Source organism: Balaenoptera physalus, assembly GCF_965194825.1.
Source record: "Balaenoptera physalus genome assembly, chromosome: 13".
Taxonomy (NCBI): Eukaryota; Metazoa; Chordata; class Mammalia; order Artiodactyla; family Balaenopteridae; genus Balaenoptera; species Balaenoptera physalus.
Genome location: NC_138892.1, coordinates 15787957 through 15813527, shown reverse-complemented (window position 1 = coordinate 15813527; position 25571 = coordinate 15787957). Strand labels below are relative to the sequence as shown.

The 25571-nt window shown below is 35.3% G+C and overlaps 1 protein-coding gene and 1 pseudogene across 7 annotated transcripts in view; one reads left to right on the top strand and one right to left on the bottom strand.

Annotated features, from left to right (window-relative positions):
• The window catches only part of CRY1 (cryptochrome circadian regulator 1), a 95776-nt gene that overhangs the window by 33911 nt on the left and 36294 nt on the right, over nt 1-25571 (bottom strand). For 4 of the 6 annotated variants that reach the window (XM_082419425.1, XM_082419424.1, XM_082419429.1 and 1 more), the window contains exon 2: nt 417-525. In XM_082419425.1, the coding sequence (XP_082275551.1) occupies nt 417-525 (109 nt within the window). Of the gene's footprint in view, nt 1-355; nt 526-6705; nt 6731-25571 lie in introns of those variants that run through there. The other 2 variants (XM_082419428.1, XM_082419427.1) reach the window with 2 other exon arrangements.
• Nucleotides 10654-25571, top strand: part of LOC309640599 (small ribosomal subunit protein eS8 pseudogene) — a 50421-nt pseudogene continuing 35503 nt past the window's right edge. Inside the window, exon 1 of the transcript XR_014268582.1 lies at nt 10654-24723. The product of XR_014268582.1 is annotated as a small ribosomal subunit protein eS8 pseudogene (transcript). The remainder of the gene's footprint in view (nt 24724-25571) is intronic.

Below are 25571 nucleotides of genomic sequence, written 5' to 3'. Positions count from 1 at the left end.
CCAAAATATATGGTTATGTGAATAAAGCACGGCATAGAATGGTATAACATAGCATGTTCTCACCTTGGTTTTAAAAAGGGGGGATGGTTAACATTCACACAAACACAAATATGTGTATATAAACACATACACATATGCATTCTTATTTGTGCAAAGAATATTTCTAATGAATACACAAACTGGTAGTAGTTGTTGCTTCTGAGAGGGGAACTGTCAGTTTAAGGTAGAAGAAAGAAACTTTTCATTGTAAATCATTTTTTTCACTGTCTGATTTTACACTGTGTAACATTTTTATTAAACAGAGAAAATATCCACAATATTTTATTTAAAAGCACTTATATTTCCCATACTTTACCCCAAATACGTGTCTTCTCTGACAAGAGATTATTATTTTATGCAAAGATTTTTCCAATAACCTTGAAAAGCCTGGGAAACACATCTGCTGGTTGTCCACGAATCACAAACAGACGAGAGTTTAATTTTCGCAGATTGGCATCAAGGTCTTCAAGACATTGAAGCAAAAATCTAGAGAGAGGAAAATATTATTTAAATTCTTCAAAATATATATTTAGATGATATAAAGTAATGTAAAATCATGTTATTCTAAAATTTGAAATGCCACCCCATCACCTTTTTTACCTCTTATCATCTTATTATTTCCAGCTTACATAGAAATTAGTTTACAGAAATCATACTTATAATTTTTTTTTAATTACAGCACAAATTTCTCAGTATTTTTTAATAAAGTTCCTAAATTAAATTGCTAACTTTCATTAAATACGAGTGACTGTTAGCAAAGTTTAATTTGTAAACATAAAAATCATATAAAGAAATAAAGTAGGGACTTCCCTGGTGGTCCAGTAGTTAAGAATCTGCCTTCCAACGCAGGGGATGCAGGCTCGATCCCTGATCGGGGAACTAAGATCCCACATGCTGTGGGGCAACTAAGCCTGCACACTTCAACTACTGAGCCTGTGTGCCACAACTAGAAAGCCCGCGTGCCGCAACTATGGAGCCCAAGCACCCTGGAGCCCACGCACTGCAACTACAGAGCCCACGTGCTCTGGAGCCCAAGCGCCACAACTAGAGAGAAGCCCGCGTGCCACAACTATGACCCAACGCAGCCATAAATAAATAAATAAATAAATAAATAAATAAATATTTTAAAAAAGAAATAAAGTAATTAAATGAATTGATCTCATTGTTGAAACTCGGTGAAATAAATTCAAGTTCATATAGGAAAGCCACCTTGTAAAATCTAGAACATTTTCTACTGGAAAAAAAGGTAACATCCTATTTAATCAGTCTGAGCAATCGTAATTATCTACGTACGAGAGAGAAAGTGTAATGCCCATTTTCAAATTTCTAATATAATTAAAAAGAATTTGATAATAAATAGATGTTAAATTATGTGGCATTAACTCTCTGAGTGTAGAGAATGCCAGATTAATTTTTTCAAAAAAGGTTTCATGATGCAGGTGGGGCTACAGATCTTTTTTCAATGAAATAATTATCAGTAAGTCTTATGCATAATATCTGGGGAAATTCTGGGGCAGAGGCAGAAGACTGCTTACTTTGCATCTTCCATTGGGAAGAAATGGAGCAGTCCACAAGAGCAAATCCAAAAGAGATATCACCCCTGGAAGGTTCAACCTCATTGTTTGCCTCATGTTACTTTTCTCTAATATTTCATCTAGATTCTGTTCCTCTCAGCTGGATATATCTTATTTCCTCTCTACTCTGCTTCTTCTTTGTTTTTCATCTTAAATATCTATCTGCCTTTTCTACAGGCCATGTGCTCTTTCAGAATAATGATTGTGTCTTACTTGTCAGAAGGAGTAGTTAAAATGAATGGAAAGGCATATTTCAGAACTGCATTGTCCAATATGGTAGCCACTAGGCACGTGTAGCCATTTAAATTAATTAAAATTAAAAATTCAGTTCTTCAGTCACACTTACCACATTTCAAGGCCTCTCAAGAGCTACATGTGTGCCTAGTAGCTACCATATTGGACAGCACAGGTGAAGAACACTTCCATCATTGCAGAAAGTTCTACTGGACAGCATTTTTCTAGAAGATTATTCAGAATAGATCATTTTGTTGTCTTTGCCCATTCTGATCCCATAATTTCACCAAGAAAGTCTTGTTAATTTTCTACAACTGTAGTTATTAGTGACATCAGTATACCTAGTCAAGTTTGATATTCCTTTAGGAATTCCTAAAGGAATTCCTTTAGGAATCATCATCTCTACGGGCTGGGGAAGTCACAGTGCTATACTCACGAGGATGTTAAAGACATCCCACCATTTCACCTTAGGAAGTCTCACAGTTGTCCTTAAACAAATATATACTCACATTTATATTTCACCACATCCCCTTTCTGTCTTGGTTTGGAGTTACCTCCCTAATACCCAATCACCATCCCAACCCACCACTGCCGATGTGCAAATACTTTGGGGAGAATATTGTTGTTGTTTGTTGTTAGAGCAATATAAAAGTATCTCAGTTTTGTAAAATTATCCATAACTACGAATAACTTATCATGCTCAGTGACAACTGTTTATTGGCAAGCATTTAGTTTTCTGTATTTGCTTGGCAAAAGAATTTTTAGAGCCTGTAGTATTCACATCAAAAATTAAGAAGTTGAGTGAACTAGCAATTTTTAAGTTTTAACAGTACAAAACTAAAATGTCCTGGAAGGATAATCCAAGGCAGAGATAATCCTCAAATCTCTTTTGTAGTATTAGTTTCAGTATCTTCTCTACCAGAGCTGATAGCAAGTAGCAAGAATTCACCATATTCTACTTTTTTGTTAGAAAAGTTTTTATGTAGTACAAGCAGGTCAATGATAGACAACAAGATGGGAAACGAAAAAAAAAGGATCTGATTCATTTATAAAATGAACAAGTAAGCCTGGATTAGTTAATAATTAGCCCTTTATTTTTCCCTTTCTTGTTCACAAGCTGAATAAGCATTCTTAATGCTTTTCAATAAATACTCTATGAACCAAACAAACATTGTACAGAATGACGTGGACTGAAGCAATGGAAAAAGTTTTGCAACCAAAAAGTTAATTTTGTTTTGGCACTTCATAAAACAAAGGAACAGAAGTTGTATTGCGGTATGATGTTTTTCTCCCATAGATGTTATTGATGGTGTTTTTCTTCCATGGATGTTACTGTTTATATCACTATAATTTCACATAAAGATTGCAGAGATACAGTGGACTCAAATAGGTATTTCAGAAAAGACTTGTGAAGAAAAGAAAAAGAGCAGGATGGAGGAGAACATATCAGTGATGCTGTCCTTTGTTATAAGGCTTTTTGCACTGTGACTTTTAAAACTATTGCATATATTATTTTGATAAAATAAAATTTACTTTGCATATATCTACTTGTTAACTGGAAGGATACTCTCCAAGCTATTAATAATAGCTACCCTTGGGGAGAGGGAGTTTGGGGTGGGGGTAAAGAAGAGAGAAACATACACTTTTTTCAAATGTCATAAAAGTTATAAAATTGACAGTTAGCATATTCATTCAAAGTAGAACAAAACAGAAATATTATATTTACTGTAAACCTGGTTTAACACATAGTGAACATATTTTCAAAGCAACAGACATACTTCTATGGCATCAATTTTCATGGTTTCATAGTATTCCATTGCATAGATGTCCCATAATTTAACAATTGATAGCAACAAGTTACTATCCCTCAATCAATCCTGAAAAGTTCTAATTTCCTCATCTGTTAAATTGGAGTAGTAACAGGGCCCATATCACACTATTGTTGTGAGAATTAAACAACATACGTGAAGCTCTTAGAACAGTGCCTGACCCACAGTAAGCATGATTATATAACTGTTATCTATTATTTTTTTAGTCTCCTCCTTCCTATCACTTCTATTCTTGCTACAATAATTCTATCCCTTGTTATCTCTTGCTAGTATTATTTGCTGCAATGCCTTAAAATGGCTCTGTCTACCAACAATCTCTCTCCACTCTTATCCATTTTATACACAATATGAAATCTTCCTGAGGCACACTTTCCTGTAAAAAGGTCTTCAAAACTTCATTCTTTATAGAATAAAGAACAAATTATTTTGTTTGACTAACTTAGGGTTCCAGGGTTCATTTCCTACCATTCCTCTTTCCCTCCCGCCAAACCAAACTACTTCTCTTTTCCCCACACATTCAATCTCCTGGAATTTGCTCCATGCTCTTTCCCTCGGCCTGGAGTACCTTTCCCAATTCCCATCTCTTTAAGTTCATATTCTACTCATCTTCAGTCTTCCACCTGAAAGTAATTTCTCCATCCCCTAAACCCTCAAAGGATATAACCTCATCCTAGAGAAACTTTCAGATTGTACGTTATATGATAGCTATCATATATAGATCACCTTCTCCTCCTGAAGGATTTCGAATTAAGTATCTGTGTCTCACTCCTAACTACACAGTTTTCTCTACCTGTGTTTCGGATTCTACATTTGGCAAACAAATCTCATCATGTGCCTTACACAATTTGTTGAAAAGATCAGAAATAGTAGAAAATAACCTATAGAGTTGTCTTGAACATCTGCTGAAAGTATAGAAAGAGCATAAAATAACTAGTACTTGGTAGATATTCATTCAGCAGAAGTTATAATTATTCCCCCTTGGGAAAAATTTATAGTTTTGAAAGAAGTAACATGTATTTCTATATGTAAATACCGGGGCATGACAACAGAAGATAATGAATTAGTTAATGCCTACATCTATATACACAATCATCTTGAACTCTTAACTTTCTCTGAATGTGACTTTGAACAAAGGTTTGATGAAAATCTTTCCCACAAGGCAAGGCAAATGTGAATATGAATATATATACAACAAGATACAGTGCAATTAAGACCCTGAATCAACTAATCTCTAAGCATATAATTCTTCCTTGATAATACCATAAAATCTCCAATACACCAAGTTCAAAATATCAACTCATTGACAGGTAAGATTTCTTTTTAGTGCTGAAGGAAAAATGTTACTTCAAAGGGTACTATATAGTCTAACTTTTCATCCTTTACCCTCAACTGGGAAGAGAGTGAGTTCTGCCAGAGTTCAGATTCAATGTGTTTCAGAGAACACACCAATTTCAACCTTTATATATTACGAATGCATGTACCTAAGAACAGGAATCCAATATTGAATGGAATGATTTAATACAATACATTGAAATTACATAAGGTACATTTTTTTTTTTTACCTCACTGTGCAGGTTGCGGGATCTCAGTTCCCCAACCAGGGACTGACCAGGGCCACGGCAGTGAAAGCCCAGAATCCTAACCACTAGGCCACCAGGGAACTCCCCATAAGGTACAATTTTAATAGGAACTTATTTTCAGACCTTATCCAATTTGGCATGTTTACTGTTTTCTTGAAACCATACCCATTTGAAGGCTCAGTTAATAATGCTATTAACTACACGTAACGGGTTGATTTTTAAATAGGCCAAAGGGTAGTAAAACTCACTACACCCCTCTGCATAATTGTATTGCCTACACAGAAGAATAGTTCTGGTACTATTTAATTACAATACTAATTGCAGCACTTCAAAATAAATTGAAGAGGTGTTAGGTGAGAAAATATATTTCTTCACTTTAAACATTTTAAGGATTTATTTTACCTCCAGCGATCACTACCTTACTGCTATTAGGAAAAATTACATGCGGTGAGTTTCTTTATGCTGGTTCCAAAAGATGATTTCAACATGAATCAACAGAAATAGTTTCTTAAAGTAGGTCATTGCTATAGCAACCAGTGGGCAGTTTGGTATACTCCCCATAACAATGACCTACTTTCCAGCCTGTGCTAGTACAGCTTTATATAACTAGAATTTCTAGTTCTGTCTATAAAATAGTCTAAAAAAGGCAACAGTAAGATACAACATAATCCCATTCCTGCTAAAAACAAGGCATTATGAATTAACACGTATCATACCAGAATAAAGCCATCTGGTTCTGCACTTGAGTTTATAAAATATATCTTATCACATGCTCAACAATGAAAACTACACTTAGAATATCTAAATCAAAACAATTCATTGCTGACCTTAGAGAACTGATTTACAGACTATAAATTAAGATCATTAAATCACATGCAAAAATCTTCTCTTCTACCCTTCCTCCTTGTGAAACAACAGAGTTAAATTTTTTAAAATAAAAGTTCTGGATATACTAACTATAATAAAGGAAAAAATGGAGAGTCTCAGTCATTAAGCAGTCATTGGTGTTTCATTAGAAGTTCAAAAATTATAAATAGCAATTTGTCTCTTTATAAATTGAATAAAGTTTACATATGCTTTTTTTCTGGTTTGTAACAAATTTTTAGTGCTCTTAACTAACATTATTCAAATTATCAGAATATTTGTGATATACACTTTCCCTGAAGAGAACAGTTTAATGTTGAATAGGATTAAATATGTATTTTAAAAGCAAATTTTATATTTTTCCAGGCTCTAATGGTTCATAAATCAGTGGTTCTAAACCATGACACAATGTCACTTTTTATAACAAATATTTTTCACTGCCTTATTTTAAATTCTGAAATGAAATTCATAGATAACATATCTTTATATACAAATTTAAAGCATTAATATAATGCTCCAATGTAATATATGAGAGACGTTTAAGGAAAGTCATTTATATTTTAAAAACAAGCAACATTTACTTACCATAAGTAAATAATCTGGGTATGAAACAAAAAGACAATGAATTAGTTGGATGCCTACACCTACATACAGAATCATTTAAAATTCAACAGCTACAAAAACAGAATGATACAGTTGTATTATTGGTGACTCAAATACCATGAGTGTTACTGCCTTTGGTTTCCTGTAATGTTGAGCAAGATTTAGTAGACGTCTGGACAAAGTTCAATCTTCCCTTGATTCACATCGGTGATCAATATATTTCAGGAACACTCAATGTATATTAAAATTGTGTAAAAAATACCTAGTGTTTACACATAAAAAGGGATTTAGGCTCTAGATTTTGAAAATCATGAATAAGTTTTTCACTTACTAGGTGTTTCATGAAACATCTAGTAGAATATTTGAAAGTTATGTGGGACTCAGGACAACTATTTATTTTGACAGACCGTCCTGAGCACTGCAAGAAGTTTTCCATCCTCAGCCTCTCTTCATTAATTCCACTAGGACCCTCCAATCACTGTGACTACCAAAAATGCCCCCATAAATTCCTAAAACACCTTCTAACGAATGACATTATTCATTATCCACATAATATTCTTGATTTGAGGAATACAATATAAATGATATGAAATTCCAACACTCAAGGAGCTTAAAATTTAGAAAAGAAACTTGAAAATGTACATGATATATACGAATATAACAGAACCTGTTATGGCAGAATGCAATATATATTACAAGAGACACATATGAATACCAGTAATTTGCTTTGAACAATCAGGAGGGAACAATCAGTTCTGGATTTTTTTCTTTTTTTTTGAGATGTGGAGAAATTTAGGCAAAATTTTCAAGGTGATGGTAGAGAGAGGACTTGCAGTATTAATATAACTTTGTTTGATAGCTGAAGACAGGAAAGGAGAATTACTGGCCATAGGACTGTAACCACCTTAAAGACTGGGACTAGGCCTTGTTCACCACTTCCCAGTAACTAGACAATGCCTGACATATAGTAGCAGTTCAAAAAATATTTATCTAATGACTAATCAAATAAATAAATTAATGAAAGCAGGAGAAAGGGACTTTTAAAGACTTGATTCAATAGTCAATGGAGAAGTAAGAAATGTGAGAGGGAAAGAATGTCTACTGTACTAGGTACTTTACATATACTATATTCCCAACAACTTTAATAAGGTATCTCATTTTAAAAATGAATCTAAAACTCAAGGACATCTTCCAAAGTAACTCAGCTAAGCAATCAAGTAAAAAATTTTTTAATTTTGATGTGTCTGCCTCTAAACCCACGCTCTTTGCACTATATAATGTTACTTTCCTGAAGGATATGTAATAATCTAAAATGTTTTAAGAAAATTAGGCTGGCAGCTTTAAGGACATAAAGACGACTAAAATACAGCTTTTGCCTTCAAGATGGGGGATTGAGCATGTGTGTCAATTAAGACAGAACATGTTAGGTTACACTGAGGTAACAAACAACTCTCAAAGCTCAGTGTCTTAAAATAACTAAAGTTTATTTCTCACTCATGCTATGTATCTACTGCAGATCAGGCAAGGCATTTCTGCTCACATTTAATTGGTTAAAGCAGGTTACATGGGCAAGCCAAACTTCAAGAAGGCAGAAGCATAAATTTCCTGCAGGTGAATAATGGTGAACAATAATAACATCTACCATAATATTCAAACCAACATTGATATATATGTATTCATATTTCTTAATGAAGGGTATATTATGGCAGCACAGATGAAATCAAACTCTGTGTGTGGGGGCAGGGGAAAGGAGACAGGAGAAGGCATGAGGAAGAAAACACTTGAGCAGAGTTTGGAATCAACAGGTGTTGATCATGAGGATCAAGTAGGAAAGATCAATCACAGCAGAGAAAACAGTATCTTTAAATTAAGAAACTCATAAGAACTGTGTGTGTTTGGGTGGGGGGAGTGAGGAATTGGGAGAATGACTACAAGTAACATACTTTCTAAGTCTAAGCTGTATTTCCCCCCAACACAAGTGTTAACATTTTTAAAAATATTCAAAATCAATGTCAAAAGAAACCTACTAACTTCTGTTGCTGACAGTACATTGGATTAAGATACCCTAGTGGAAATAACTAACAAAAAGTTAACAAAAAACAACAAAAGAAAGCTTTTAAACATAATTCACTGGACTGCCCCAAAAGTAAGGAATCATAAGAGTTTAAGCAGAGTGGTAAGGTCAGCTTTAGCCTTGAGGATTTCTACAGAGCCCTGGAAAGCTTAAACATAATCCAGGTTGAGGAGGACAGGAGATAAAGCCCAAGGCCCATCCAACTGAGGAAACTAATAATAGACCCTCAATATAAAACCTGGGCTTTAAAGAGCTCCATCCACAGTTCAAATGTAAATAAGACATAAATCTTAATAGGACAGGAAGGAAACTTGCCTGTCTCTACTCAGTCTGGGCTGAAAGAAAATAAAATCTCCCATTCCTGAATAGAAAGGTTAAAGATAGTAATTTCACAGTGGAGAAAACTGGCAAACAGTACTGCAACCACATATCAAAGCAAACATCATCAGTGATAAGTCAGTCATGTATCATGTACATCTTGGTATGATGTGATGAGAAGAACACTTCACCTTTGTGATATTTTCCACAAAACCCATAACCCCACTCTAAAGATGAGAGAAACATCAGACAAAACTAAATTGAGGACTATTCTACAAGATACATGACCAGTACTCTAAATCCAAAAGGTCATAAAAAACAAGGGAAGCCTGAGGAACTGTCACAGGACAGAGGAGACTAAGGACACATGACTAAATGCAATGTGGTAATGTGGATGAAATCCTGGAACAGAAAAAGAACATTAGTGGAAATCTGAATACAGTCTGGAATTTAGCTAGTGCTATGATTTCTTAGTTTTGACAAAAATACTGTGGTAATGTAAGATGTTAATATTGGGGGAAACAGGGTATAGAGTAATCAGGAACTCTCTGTATTATATCTGCACGTTTTCTATAAATCTAAAATTATTTATTTTATTAAAAATTCTTGTGCATCCCCCCCATGCATAATCTCAATGCAAACTCATGGAATTTAAATGGTACCAAACATCTCAAGCATATCATTGCATTAACGTGGTCCCAGGTTGGTTGTGATCTGAGATAATTGTTAAAAGAAATTATAAATCCTCTCTGGATTCTCAACTTCAACCCATGCTTCAATTTCTACAGAAAAAGTTCCACCCAAAATCAATCAATCAATCATAAAATCCACAAGGAAACGAACTTAATCTGAGCTGCAGAATAAGAGACCTGAAAATTACTGAGAATTTTCCAGAACCACTGAAAGATATCAATTCAAGAAGCTCATGAATCTCAAGCAGGGTAAGAAAGAGAGGAACATGGGGATACAGTTGGGAGGTGGGATGGAGAGGAGGGGAAATAAAAACAGAAATAAAGAACAGATAAAAATAAGCAGAGATACAGAGAGGGAGAGATGAGACAGAGACAGAGAAAGGATCCACATCTAGATACACCATATTGAAACTACACAAAACCAAAGACAAAGACATAAGATATAAAGCAGTCAGAGAACATTATATCCAATAAGTAGAGAATATTTATTCAAGTATACATGGAATACTCATGAAAATTGACCCTGTACTAGGTCATAATACTATTCAACAGATTGAAAGGAATTGGTATCTATCATACATTTTGAAATTAAAAAACACTTCTCCAAACAATTTATCAAAGAACATCACAATGGATTTTAGTAAATACCTAAAACTGAATGATAATGAAAAAAATATATCTAAAATGCGCAGAATGAAAAACAACAAAAAAGAGGTATTAGAAGAAAATATATAGGCTTAAATGCTTACATTAGAAAAAAAGACTTGAAATTGAGTTAGGAAAACAGCAGAATAAATCTTAAAAAAAATATAAAGAAGGAAATTATCTCTTTCCAGCCAGCACTGAGCAATAGGCATATCTCGGAACAACCGGCACAAGCGCCACAAGACTAGGAAAGAGAGAAAGACCTACCACAAGAAGCAGAAGTATGAGCTGGGAATCCCTGCTGCCAACACTAAGATTGACCCTGCCTCATACACACATTCCACATGCAGGGAGGCAACAAATACCGTACCTTGAGGCTGGACGTGGGGAACTTCCCCTGAGGCTTGGAGTGTTGTACGTGCAAAACGAGGCTCATTATTGTTTACAGTGCCTCCAACAATGAACTGGTCAGTACCAAGACCCTGGTGAAGAACTGCATCGTGCTCACTGACAGCACACTATTCTGACAGTGGTAGGAGTCCCACTACGCACTGCCCTGGGGCCGCAAGAAGGGAGCCAAGCTGACTTCGAGGTGGAAGGGATTTTAAACAAAAAACGATCAAAGAAAATTCAGAAGAAATATGATGAAAGGAAAAAGAATGCCAAAATCAGCAGTCTTCTGGAGGAGCAGTTCCAGCAGGGCAAGCTCCTTGCATGCATTGTTTCAAAACCAGGCCAGTGTGGCGAAGCAGATGGCTATGTGCTAGAGTGCAAGGAGCTGGAGTTCTAGCTGAGGAAAATCAAGGCCCGGAAAGGCAAACAAATCCTCCTCCCTCCTATCTTAGCTCAAGTAATAAAGGTGTTTATTGTTCTATTGTTCACCTATTGGTCTCTATGTTCTAAAGAAGAAAAAGAAAGAAGGAAATGATCAAGAGCAGGAATTAGTGAAAAGAGAACACAAATACATAATAGAAACAACAAAGCCAAAATTTATTACTTGAAGAAACAATACTGTAAAACTCTTGACAAGGTAAATTAAGGGAAAAATTGAGAGCAGACAAAATAAGCAATATTAAGAATAAAAAAGATGATATAATCTCAGATATTGCAGGGATTAAATGGCAAATAAGGCAGTATGAACAATTTTATGCAAATAAATTTGAAAACTTTGATAAAATGGATAAATTCCTTACCAAAACTGACTCAAGAAGAAATTTAAAACTTACCAAAACTGACTCAAGAGCAAAAAAAGAACATGAACAGTCTCATAGCTACTAAAGAAACTGAATTCATGGTTAAAAATCTTATATGGAAAACACAAGAGCCAGTCAGCTGTACAGATGAATTCTACCAAACATTCATGAAATAGACAGTTTTAATTTTACAGAGGATTCTAACCTCATACAGAGGATAGACAAAAAAGGAACACTCCTTAACTCACTTTATGAGGTGAGATTTACCTTGATACCAAAATCAGACAAGGACAGTACAAAAGGAAAATTACAAACTAATCTCACTCACAAGCATACCATATTAGCAAGCCAAATACAACAATACATTAAAAAATATACATCATGATCAAGTTGGGCTTATCCACAGAAAGTTGATTAGTTTAATGTTTAAAAACGGGTTAGTGTATTCACCTCATTCATAGAATAAAGAAATTTCACATGACCAACTGAACAGATGCAGAAAGAGTAGCTATTAAAATTCAATTTCCTTTTAGCCTCAACAAACCAGGACTAGAAGATAACCCCCTTAATGTGAAAAAGGGCATTCACAAAAAGTACAGAAAACATCATATTTAATGGTAAAATGTTGAAAGTACTTCTTTTAGGATTGGGAAGAAGACAAGGATGCCTGCCACTGCTTCTATTCAACCTGGTACTAGTAGGACCAACAAGTGTAGTAATGAGAAGATCAAGAGATAAAGGGTATAAGGATGGGAAAAGAAGAAACAAAAACATGATTATTTACAGATGATATGGGTATTGACACTATCAACATATAAAAAAAGGAATACACAGAAAATTATTAGAATTAATAATAGAGTTTAAAAGGGCCAAGATCACTCAATCTCTGGAATCGATTTACACTAATACAATCTATGTAACTTAAGCCTCTCTGATCTCAAAAATCACACAAAGCTATGTATAATCTAGAACTCTTACTCCTTGTCTAATTTTAGAAACCACAGCATTGTGACTCTACCAGGTTAGGCCAAAATCAAGTATAAGATGTACTTCTAGGCTTTAAAGGATTTACACATAACTAAATAAAATGTCTAACGTGTTCAAAAGCATGCTTTCCCAGATCTATGTGTAATGCTTTTCAGTAGTCTAACAGTCCTATTTGAAATTTCTCTCCTTCAGAAAAAGACTAGTTACATGTCAATTATATCTCAATAAAGCTGGGGAAAAAAGAATAAAATAAGATCTCTATTTTCATCTGTGAAAAATAAGATTGGTGGTTACCAGAGAGGATGGAAGCACAGAATAGGTAAAGGGGGTTAACTGTATGGTGACTGTATTAGTGGTAAGCATGCTGCAGTGTACACATAAATTAAATTATAATTTACATATGAAACTTCTAAACCAATGTTACCTCAATAATAATATAAAAAGATAGGAATCCTTTGAAAGGTTTTGAGCAGAGACTGGGACATGACATGACTTAACTTTTAAAATAATCACTTGGACTGCTGGGTAGAAAATGAGTTATCAGGCAAAGGGCAGAAATAGGAAGACCACTTAGGAGGCTACTATACTGCTCTAGAGAAGAGATGATGGTGGCATGAATAACAGTGGTAATAGTGAAAATGATAAGAGCAGTTGGTATCTGGGTAGGAATTCAAGAGGTAATATAGCACAGGAAGTGGGATTGTTAAATCTGGAGTCCAAGGTAGAAGTGTGTGGGTGGAAGATATAAAATTGGAATTCATCAGTACATATATGGTAGTCATTAGACTAGATAAAAGAAAAGAAGAACTGATGGAAGAAAGGACCTTCGCTTTGAATGAACAGAAGGAATGATAGGACAGAAAGAAGGCTGGAGAGAGAGAAGGAATAAGAAAAGGAAGGATGGAATGAGGTCTGGATATACAGAAGCAGAGGCTAGATATGTGTACTCCTAGAAGGAAATATGGAAAGAATGACTGATGGAAGGAAGGGAGGGAGAGGGGATAAAGATGTAGTAACACATGAGAGAAGTAAGGACACATGATAGAAAGAAGCAAGAGTATATGGGACATATACTCTTATATGTCTTATATGGGACAGAGAAGCAAAGACTGATGGGACAGAGAAGCAAGAATGAACAAAGAAGGATAGAGTAGGGGGTGAGATGGTAAAGGGTCAAAAAAAAAAGGCAGAGAAGAAGATAACATGGAAATCAAACTGAAATTTCAGAATTCTAAGTCTGATGCAATTCTCAATAACAAAAAGTGGTCAATTTTACTTAATTATTAATAAGTGAGTTATGAACCAGTCATGGACCTCAAACACATCCCATAAATTTCATAGTTGAAAATAAGAAACGTCTCATCTTTACAGATGCTATATAACTACATACAGAACTTGTTCTATGCTTAGACAGAGAAACATAAATGAAACTAAATGAACCCGAAGTACTATCCTATCACTTCTTATTTGGTAAACAGACTCATTTAGATTCACATTAACTTTTACTCTCTTTAGAGATATTTGAGAATTAATTATTAGTAATCTAATAAAATGTAGAGTCACATATTCTGAGGTACATTCTTTCATTCATAAACCAACATCTGGGCATCTACATAGGACACAAAAAAATAAATCCAGGGCTTCCCTGGTGGCGCAGTGGTTGAGAATCCGCCTGCCAATGCAGGGGACATGGGTTCGAGCCCTAGTCCGGGAAGATCCCACATGCCGCGGAGTAACTAGGCCCGTGAGCCACAACTGCTGGGCCTGCACTCTGCAGCCTGCAAGCCACAACTACTGAGCCCGTGAACCACAACTGCTGAAGCCCGCACGCCTGGAGCCCGTGCTCCGCAGCAGGAGAGGCCACTGCAATGAGAGGCCCGTGCACTGCAATGAAGAGTGGCCCCCGTTCGCTGCAACTAGAGAGAGCCCACACGCAGCAACGAAGACCCAACTCAGCCAAAAATAAAAATAAACAATAAATAAATAAATACATCCAGAATTCCAGTCCTTGGAGCCTCCAAGTTCAATGAGAATAAGATGTGCAAATTTATTATTCTAGTAATTAATATATTGTATTATTGAAATCCCTATTGTTAAAGGACATGTAAAAGGAAGGCAATTATGCTGGGGAAGAGCTCTAAAATTTCACAGGTATGACTGATCTGGATCTTTAGTATCTATCACAGCACTTTGGGATAACAATTTGAGTCAGTCTTTACTTGAAATATATTTTAACTTCTGAGGTTAATTTACACTAGTATAAGGCTATGTAATTTATGCCTCCCTAATCCCCAAATCACAAAGTACTTGAAATCTAAGACTTTTACTATCCCATGTGTATTTTTAGAAACGATTACATTGTAACACTATGAGGATAGGCCAAAAATCATATTTAAAATCTACTTCTAGGCTTTAGAGGATTAAAATAGAACTAAATAAAATCTGTTCAACACATGTACAAAAGCAAATGACAGAGTTACATATATTGGTTTTCTGATATTCCTACCAGAAAATTCTCTTCTAATAATGTTAACTTTCCTCTGGATATAAGTCAAGTTTTTCAGAGGTTTTCATGGTGGTAGGACTATGAAAAAAGAAGAAGAAAAAAAAGAGTGCCAGGACACAAAAAAAGGCTATAAAAGATGAAACAAGTATCCAGATCTTGGTTTCTAAATATCCTTCTCCAATTAGAAGAACCAGGATTCCACAGAGCAGTGGCTGATTTCAGGGCAGAGCAAGAAAAATACAAGATGAGCTGGAGCATCTCATGGTGCCAGAAAGTAAGGAAGTGCTCAAGAGAAATAAGATGGGTGCATGTCTAAAAATAAGATGGATGTCAAAGCTGGACCAATTTAAACAAAATAAACAGTAACAGTAATAGATTATAACCCAAAGAATAAAACAAATAATCACAAACCCACACTTTTATAAATAAATTATTGAATAAATAAATGGGGGGAGAAGGAACAAGTCTTCATTACAGAAGAATTCCAACTAATAAATATAGAAGGAATGAAAAAATCATGATTGGAATGGCACATAATAATTGCTTCAAGCAAGATCCACTGATGAATACTAAAATCAATATCTGAAAGTATCAGGAGAAAAAGAAAATTTATCAAAATATTTATCAAAATATCTCTTCCAAAATATTTATTAATTACAAAGGAAAAAAATAGTAATTTTACAGTGGAGAAACCCAGAAGACACTATTTTAACCACATGATCAAAGGTAATATCACCAGTAATAAGACACACTGATACCATGTCTCCCCTGATACGACAAAGGCATATCACTTCTGTGGTACTTTCAAAAACGCAAAACCTTGATCTAATCATGAGAAAACATTAGATAAGTCCAAATTGAGGGAGATCCTACAAAATGCCTGACTAGTACTTTTAAAAGTCTTAAGGTCTTGAAAGATAAGGAAAGCCTGAGATATTGTTACCAGCCAGAAGAAATTAAGGAGACATGATGACTAAATGCAATAGGGAATTGTAGACTGGACTCTGGGACAGAAAAAATACTAGTGGAAAAATCGGTGAAATTCAAATAAAGTCTGTACTTTCGTTAACAGCATTGTACCAATGCTAATTTCTTACTTTTGATAATTGTATTATGATTATATAAGGTATTAACATTAAGAGATGCTGGTTGAAGGGTATACGGTAACTCTCTGTATTATTATTATTATTATTATTTATTTTTTACTTTTTTGGCTGTGTTGGGTCTCCATTGCTGCATGCAGGCTTTCTCTAGTTGCAGCGAGCAGGGGCTACTCTTCGTTGCGGTGCACAGGCTTCTCATGGCGGTGGCTTCTCTTGTTGTGGAGCACAGGCTCTGTGCACGTGGGCTTCAGTGGTTGTGGCACGTGGTCTCAGTAGTTGTGGTGCGCAGGCTCAGTAGCTCTGGCTCACAGGCTCTAGAGTGCAGGCTCAGTAGTTGTGGTGCATGGGCTTAGTTACTCTGTGGCGTGTGGGATTTTCCCTGACCAGGGATCGAACCCGTGTCCCCTGCATTGGCAGGTGGATTCTTAACCACTGCACCACCAGGGAAGCCCTCTCTCTGTATTATTTTTGCAACTCTTCTGTAAGCCTAAACTTATTTCAAGATAAAACAAAAAAACAGAAGAATCAGAGCATTGCATCCTGAAATTAACAGGTTTGGGAAGTTTTTCCTACATAAATATTACTTTCCCATCACTTCCGGTAGTAACCACTTGAATAGTTCCATCCATGAATTTATTCATTTAACAAATAAACACTTGAGTGTCTACTAGGTGCCAGGCATATATTACAGAAAAAAAGTAGGGAGTGCCAAGTATGGGGGAAGGGGATTGCTGTTTTATGGGCTGATTGAGAAGATTTCATTAATAAGGTGATTCTTAGCAGAGTTCTGAAGTGAGGTAAGCCAAGTGGATATTTGGGGAAAGGAACAGCAAGTGCGACAGCCTAGAGATTCAACAGCATGTCTGAAGAACAGCAAGATGGCCAGTATGGTTGTAGCTCAGAGAGGGACAGGAAGAAGGCAATAAATAAGACGAGGTGAGCAAATTATTCAGGGTCTCCTTGGCCATTGTAAGGGCTTTCTTTGGCTTTTATGCCAAGAGAAATGGAAAGGGACTGTAAAGATAAGAGAGCAAGAGTGACATGAAGGTTTTACAGGGTAATTCTGACTATCATATGAAGAACTGGGCTAAGAGAGGGAATACAGAGATCAATTAAGAAATTACAGCAGTTATGCAGTTAAGAGATAATGATAGCTTAGGTCAGGCTGTAATCAACGAAGGGAATGAGAAGTGACTGGATTCTGGATATATTTTTAAGGTATAACCTATAGCAGCGGTCCCCAACCTTTATGGCACCAGGGACCAGTTTCGTGGAAGACAATTTTTCCATGGGGGTTGGTGGGGGATGATTCAGGCGGTAATGCGAGCAATGGGGAACAGCATGCTCGCTCGCCACTCACCGCCTGCTGTGCGGCCCAGTTCCTAACAGGCCACGGACCCGTACTGGTCAGCGGACTGGGAGTTGGGGACCCCCCATCTATAGGATCACCTCACAAATGCGAGGTATGAGAGAAAGAGAGCAGTCAAGGTTGATTCCAAATACAGAGCATATGATAGGATAAAATTTCTATTTACTGAAATGGGAGAATACAGGACAAAGAGATTTGGGGATTTTGTTTGTTTTATTCTGTTTGTTTCAAGAGGTTTTAATTTTAATTTTGTTTGTTTCAGTTTTAATTTTTGTTCATATTTATTATTTCCTTCCTTTCACTTTCTTGCAGTTTAGTTTTTCTGATTTTTTTTTCAACTTCTTGGAAAAGAATGCTTATGTTTCAGATTTTTCAGTCTTCCTTCTTTTCAACTTGATGCTTTTAGGGCCATAAATGTCTTTAGCTGTATTCCACAAATTTTGGTATGTCATTATCATTACCATTTAGTTCAAAATATTTAAAAATTTCCACTGTGATTTCTTCTTTATTATTTATAAGAATATTGCTTAACTATCAGTATTTGGGGCTTTTCTAATTATCTTTTTGTTATTAATTCTGAGCCTATTTCCTTGTGATTAGAGAAGATATTCTCTATTACTTCAATGTTGTGAAATATGATACTTGCTTTATGACCCAGGATACAATTAATTTTGTTAATCTTTCGATGTGCCCTTGAAAAGAATATGTACACTATAGGTGTTGGATAAAATGCTCTACATATGTGAATTAAGTCAAAGTTGTTAATCATATTGTTCCAATCCTTTATAATACTACTGATATTTGGTCTGCTTGTTCCATTAGTTACTGAAAGAAGTGTATTAATATTTCTCTGTGACTTTGAATTTGTCTATTTCTCCTTTTAGTTCTATCAGCTTTGGCTTTCTGTATTTTGAGGCTATATTTTACACTTACAAATTTAGAATTGCTATATCTTTCTGGAGGACTGTCCATTTTAATGACTGTGAAACATCCCTCTTTATCTCTAACAATTATGCTTCTTGCTTTAAACTTTATCTGATATTACTAAAGCGATACCAGCTTTCTGTTAGCCTTTGCATGGTATATATCTTTTCCCATGCTTTTACTTCAGCCCATCTTAACCACCATATTTAAGTTGTTTTAAAAATGTATTTAACGAAATTTTATAAATCAGTGAGAAAAATATTAACACAATGGAAAAACGGACATGGGAGCTGAACAGGCACTTCCCCAAACGAGTATCCAATGACTACTAACCACATGAAAAAATGCTCAACTTCTTTGGTAATCACGAAGTGAAAATTAAAGCTATAATGAAATAACACTTCACATCTATCAGAATGACTGAAAATAAAAAGACTAACAATAACAAGTGTTGACAACAACATAGGTAATCTCAGACTCCCATGCACTGCTGGTGTGAATGTGAATGATATAACCACTTGGGAAAACTGGCAGTGTCTACTAACAGTGAAGAAATGCCCATCTTATGACCCAGCAATGCCACACCTATGTATATATCCCCCCAAAATGTGTGGACATGTTTAATGGGAGACATATACAAAAATGTTCACAGTAGCTTTACTCATAGTGATCATTCTGGAGAAGAGTGGATGAGTCACGATGTTCATAAAAGGAACTTGATGGAATTCAACAACTAATCTATAATAAAAACAGTGATAAAAAAATAGTTGGATACTTCATATCTATCTTTCACCATCGTTTTTTTTAATGGACAGCAGGCTCTTATTGAAAGTTTAGGGTAGTGGTAGGAAATGACACTACAAGACAGGTAACAAAAGTTAAATATTAGACATCTCTACCCTAAAGCACTAGTGCTATTCCCTACCCCAACTTTCTCACTGGCCATGAACCTCTGCTGGCCCCCAAATCTATCTTATTCTTGGGACTCCTCATCCTCCTCAGCTTCTCCCTATACATGTGTCTTCTTGCCAGGTCTTGGGTCACTCAACCCTTCTCTCCAGAGTTATCCAGCATCATACTTAGTGGGAAAACACTAGTAGAGTTTCCAGTATAGTCGAGGACAAAATAAGGATGTCTGGCATCATAGCCTGATTTTCCAAAATCAGACCCTGAGACAAGAACTTGAAAATGGGAAATTTACTTGACGGTCATCTCAAGGAGCACAGTGAGGAGACAGGGAAGAGAAAAGTCAGGAAAGTGTGCTTTACTAAGTAGACTAGACTGCAGTCCTTTGTTCTTCAGAGCTCTGCCCTTGGAGGGGTCTTTGCATTTCCATGAGAAATGGCCCTTGTTGGCAGCTGATTGGCTTTCTCACTCTGTTCCTACTCAAAGAAAGTTGGGCCCCCAGAAGTCTTTGTGTAACTAGAGCCATCTCAGTTCACACTGTGGTGCTTCCACCAGGAGAACTCTCTTTAAAACAATGAATTTCCTATGAGTCTGACTTTAGTCCTCTCCATTCAAGAGAGGTCACACCCTCAATTCTTCTCTAGACAGGCCTCTCTCCAATTTGGGCAGGATGTTAAAGTTCTATGGGACAACAGCCTTAAGATTTTTCAGCTCTTTAGTCTAGCTGGGAGGATCTACTAGCCACTGCCTGGAATCCTTCTGAAATCTCTCTTTTTTAAAACTAAAGTATAGTTGTTTTACAATATTGTGTTAGTTTTAGGTATATAGCAAAGTGATTCAGATATATTTTTTTTCCTAGATTATTTTCCATTTAGGTTATTACAAGATATTGAACATAATCCCATGTGCTATATAGTAAATCCTTGTTGCTTATCTAGTTTATGTATAGTAGTCTGTATCTGTTACTGCCATATTCCTAATTTATCCCTCCCCCCCTCCCTTTACCCTTTGGTAACCATAAATTTGTTTTCTATGTCTGTGAGTCTGTTTCTGTTTTGTATTCATTTATATTATTTTTTAGATCCCAAATATAAGTGATACCATATAATATTTGTCTGTCTGAATTAGTTCACTAAGTATAATACTCTCTAGGTCCAAATGACAAAACTTCATTCTTTTTTTATGACTGAGTAAATATTCCATTGTGTGTGTGTGTGTGTGTATACATATACATACAGATGTATACATATACATACGTATGTATACATATACATATACATATGTATGTATATGTATATCACATCTTCTTAAACCAGTCGTCTGTTAATGGGCACTTCAGTTGTTTCCATGTCTTGGCTATTGTAAACCATGTTGGCTATGAACATTGGGGTGCACACATATTTTCGAATTAGAGTTTTTGTCTTTTCTGGATGTATGTCCAGGAGTGGGATTGTTGTATTATATGGTAGCTCTATTTTTAGCTTTTTAAGTAACCTCCATACTGTTGTCCACAGTGGCTGCACCAATTTGCATTCCCACCAACAGTGTAGGAGGGTTCCCCTTTCTCCACACCTTCTCCAGCATTTATTACTTGTAGAGATTTTGAAGATAGCCATTCTGCCCTGTGTGAGGTAACACCTCATTGTGGTTTTGATTTGCATTTCTCTAATAATTAGTGATGTTGAGCATCTTTTCATGTACCTGTTGGCCATCTGTATGTCTTCTTCAGAACAATTTCTATTCAGGTCTTCTACCCACTTTCTGATTACATTGTTTGTTTTTTCAATATTGAGTTGTATGAGCTATTTGTATACTTTGAATATTAACCCCTTGTCAGTCACATCATTTGCAAATATTTCCTCCCAGTCCATAGTTTGTCTTCTCATTTTGTTGATGGTTTCCTGTGCGGTGCAAAAGCTTTTACGTTTGATTCGGCCCCATGTGTTTTTTTGTTTGTTTGTTTGTTTTATTTCTTTTGTCTTGGGAGACTGATCTAAGAAAATATTGTTATGAGTTATGTCAGAGAATGTTTTGCCTACATTCTCTTCTAGGAGTTTTATGGTGTCATATCATATAGTTAGGTCTTTAAGCCATTTTGAGCTTATTTTTGTATATGGTATGAGGAAGTGTTCTAATTTCATTGATTTACATGGAGCTGTCCGGCCTTCCCAACACCACTTACTGAAGAGACTGTCTTGTCTCCACTGTATATTCTTGCTTCCTTTGTCATAGATTAATTGACTGTAGGTGTGTGGGTTTATTTCTGGGCTCTCTATTCTGTCTCATTGATCCATATATCTGTTTTTGTGCCAAAACCATGTTGTTTGATTACTGTCGCTTTGTAGTATAGTCTGAAGTCTGGGAGGGTTATGCCTCCAGCTTTGTTCTTTTTCCTCAGGATTGCTTTGGCAATTCTAGGCCATCTGTGATTCCATAAAAATTCTAGAATCATTTGTTCTAGTTCTATGAAAAATGTCATGGGTATTTTGATAGGGATTGCATTAAATCCATAGATTGCTTTGGATAGTATGGCCATTTTAACAATATTAATCCTTTCAAGAGCATGGGATATCTTTCCATTTCTTTGAATCATCTTCAATTTCCTTTATCAATGTTTTATTGTTTTCAGCGTATAGGTCTTTCACCTCCTTGGTTAGGTTTACTTCTAGGTATTTTATTTTTTTAATGTTATTTTAAACAGGATTCTTTCTACATTCTTTTTCTGATATTTCATTGTTAGTATAAAAAATACAATGGACATATGTATATTAATATTATATATTGCTATCTTGCTGAATTCATTTATTAGTTCTAATAGTTTTTGTGTGGAGACTTTAGGGTTCTCTGTATAGAATATCATGCCATCTGCAAATACTGATAGTTTTACCTCTTCCCTTCCAATCTGGATATCTTTTATATCTTTTTCTTGTTTGACTGCTGTGGCTAGGACTTCCAATACTATGTGGAATAAAAGTGGTGAGGGCGGGCATCCTCGTCTTATTCCTGAATTCAGTGGGAAGTCTTTCAGTTTTCCACCATTGAGAATTACGTTAGCTGTGGATGTGTCATAAATGTCTTTTTATTATGTAGAAGTATGTTCCTTCTATACCCACTTTGGTGAGAATTTTTATCATAAATGGACATTGAACTTGGTCTAATGCTTTTTCTGCACCTATTAAAATGCTCACGTGGTTTTTGTGTTTCCTTTTGTTAATGTGGTGTATCACATTGATTGATTTGGGTATGCTGTGCCATCCTTGTGACTCTGGAATGAATCCAGCTTGATGATGGTATGTATGTATTGTTGGATTTGGTTTGCTAATATTTTGTTGAGGATTTTCCCATCTATATTCATGAAGGACATTGGCCTGTAATTTTCTTTTTTTTGTAGTGTCTTTGTCTGGTTTTGGTATCAGGGTGATGGTGGCTTCATAGAATGAATTTGGGAGTGTTCCCTCCTCTTCAACTTTCTGTAATAATTTGAGCAGGATAGGTATAAGTTCTTCTTTGTATGTTTGGTAGAATTCACCAGTGAAGCTGTCTGGACCTTAACTTTGATTTGGAGGGAGTTTTTAAAATTACAGATTCTATTTCACTTCTAGTGATCGTCTGTTCAACTCATCTATTTCTTCTTGACTCAGTTTTGGCAGGTTGTATGTTTCTAGAAGCTTCTCCATTTCGTCTAGGTTATCCAATTTGTTGGCATATAACTTTTCATAGTACTTTTATGATTTTTTTGTATTTCTGTGGTATTTGTTGTTATTTCTCCTCTTTTATTTCTTATTTTGTTTATTTGAGTCTCTTCTTCTTGGTGAGCATGGTTAGAGGTTGTCAACTTTGTTTATCTTTTCAAAAAAACAGCTCTTGATTTTATTGCTATTTTCTATTTTTATGTCTATTGTATTTGTTTCCTCTCTGATCTTTATTATTTCCTTCCTTCTGCTGCCTTTGGGTTTTGTTTGTTCTTTTTCTAATAATTTTAGGTGGTAGGTTAGGTTGTTTGAGATTTTTCTTGTTTCTTGAGGAAGGTCTTGTATCCCTATGAACTTCCCTCTTAAAACAGCTTTTGTTGTATACCATAGATTTTTGTAAGGCTGTGTTTTCATTTTCATTTGTCTTAAGGTATTTTCTAATTTCTTCTTTGATCATATTGTTGACCCACTGGTTTTTTTAGTAGCATGTTGTTTAGTCTCCACGTGTTAATTCTTTTCCTGTTTTTCTTTCTGTCGTTGATTTCTAGTTTCATACAACTGTGGTCAGAAAAGATGCTTGAAATAATTTCTATCCTTTTAATTTGCTGAGGCTTGTTTTGTGACCTAGTATGTTGCCTATCCTAGAGACCATTCCATGAGTGCTTGAAAAGAATGTGTATTCTGGGTTTCTTTTTGGATGTAATGTCCTGTAGATATCAATTAAATTCAGCTGGTCTATTGTGTCATGCAGTTTCCAATGACAGAGAAAGAGAGAGAAAGAGACATTTCTTAAATTCCAAACAAGAGTGTCTGGACCTGTCACGGACCACAAACAAATTCCAATTGCATGTGTTTGCACATCAGAAAATAAAAAATGTTCCCTGACCATACAGATATTACATAATTATATGACAAAACATAATCTAAGTAGAGGAAAAAAGAGCAACAACATAAGTGTACTTAATGAACTAATTGTGTGAAGTACATTATTTTACTTAGGTAAAAAATCATATTTAGGTGTGTATTAACTTTTACTATCTTTATGGTCCACTGGTGGTATGGTCCACACCATTTTTATAATTTTTTAATATTAATAACCAGTGACAAAATATAGAAAAGTATATCTGAAGCATTTTCATTCATTCGTTCTTTAAATCAACATTTGGGCATTTTCTTGGGTTACAAAAACACAAAACTCCCATCCTGAAGGCCTCCCAAATTTAATGAAAATAAGGTATAAAAATAAACGATTATATTTCTTATTAAACTGTATGATCAAAGTTTATGGTACTAAGAAAACAGGGAGGAGTTAAATCTGTCAAGAGAGGGTCATAAAGTTTCACAAAGATGATGTTTGATATGGGTCTTTTAATAGCACAGCATTTCACTTTGTGTTAGCAATGTAAGATGATCTTTAATACAAGTATCATATACCTTCTGGAATTGAATTACACTAGTACAAGTATATGTAACTTACGCTGTCCTCATTTCAAAAATCGCATTGAAGTATTTGTAATCTAGGCCTCCTACTAATCTTTGTCTATTTTTAGAGAGCACTGCATTGTAACCTCAAAAGGACAGGAAAAATCAGGTAGGAGATTTATTTTGGGGCTCTACGGGACTTACATGGAATTAAATAAAATCTGTTAAACATTTGTAAACAGCAAACTGTTTTAGAGAGCTATATATAATGGGTTTTTATAGTCAGATAGCCTAAAAAATTTCTTTTCTGAAAATATTAAAAAATGCTGAAAATTATACTTATTTTTCTGATCCATGACCTAAATTAAACACAATTATCTCGTTTGCCAAAAGCTTTCCCCATTAGTAACCAAATAAGTACACCAAAAATAACAATAACAATAAAAGAAGAAGAAATCTAGAAAGTCATAGAAGGTGAACCATAGTATTCTAATGTAATATGATTTGTGACTTTCCCAAAATGATGGTACCTACTCACCATATTGACAGTGGCTTGAACAATGCTATATAATCATTTATTTATTCAACAAGTATTTATTGAGAATCTACTAGGAACCAGGGACTGTACTAGATATTAGGGACATAGCTGTGACATTTTTTTAAAAAAGACATTCTTATTACTCTATAGCTTACATTCTAGTGGAGGAGGGATGGTGACAGAATAATAAAGAAACAAAAAAGAAATCAGTCAAATGATAATAAGTGAATAATACAAGGTTCAAGGGGGAATAGGGATTGTAGGGAATAAAAGAATGGAGATTGCTATTTTATATAAGACTGTCAGGTAAATCCTCAGTGATAATGAAACATTTGTGCAGAGACCTGAAGGCAAGTGAGGGAGCAAGCCATGCTGGTAGAAGAACATTCTGTGCAGAAGGAACAGCAAATGTACAGTCCAGATGGGGAATATGCCTAATATTGTAAAAAGAATACTCAAAAGGCCAGTATGACTGCAGC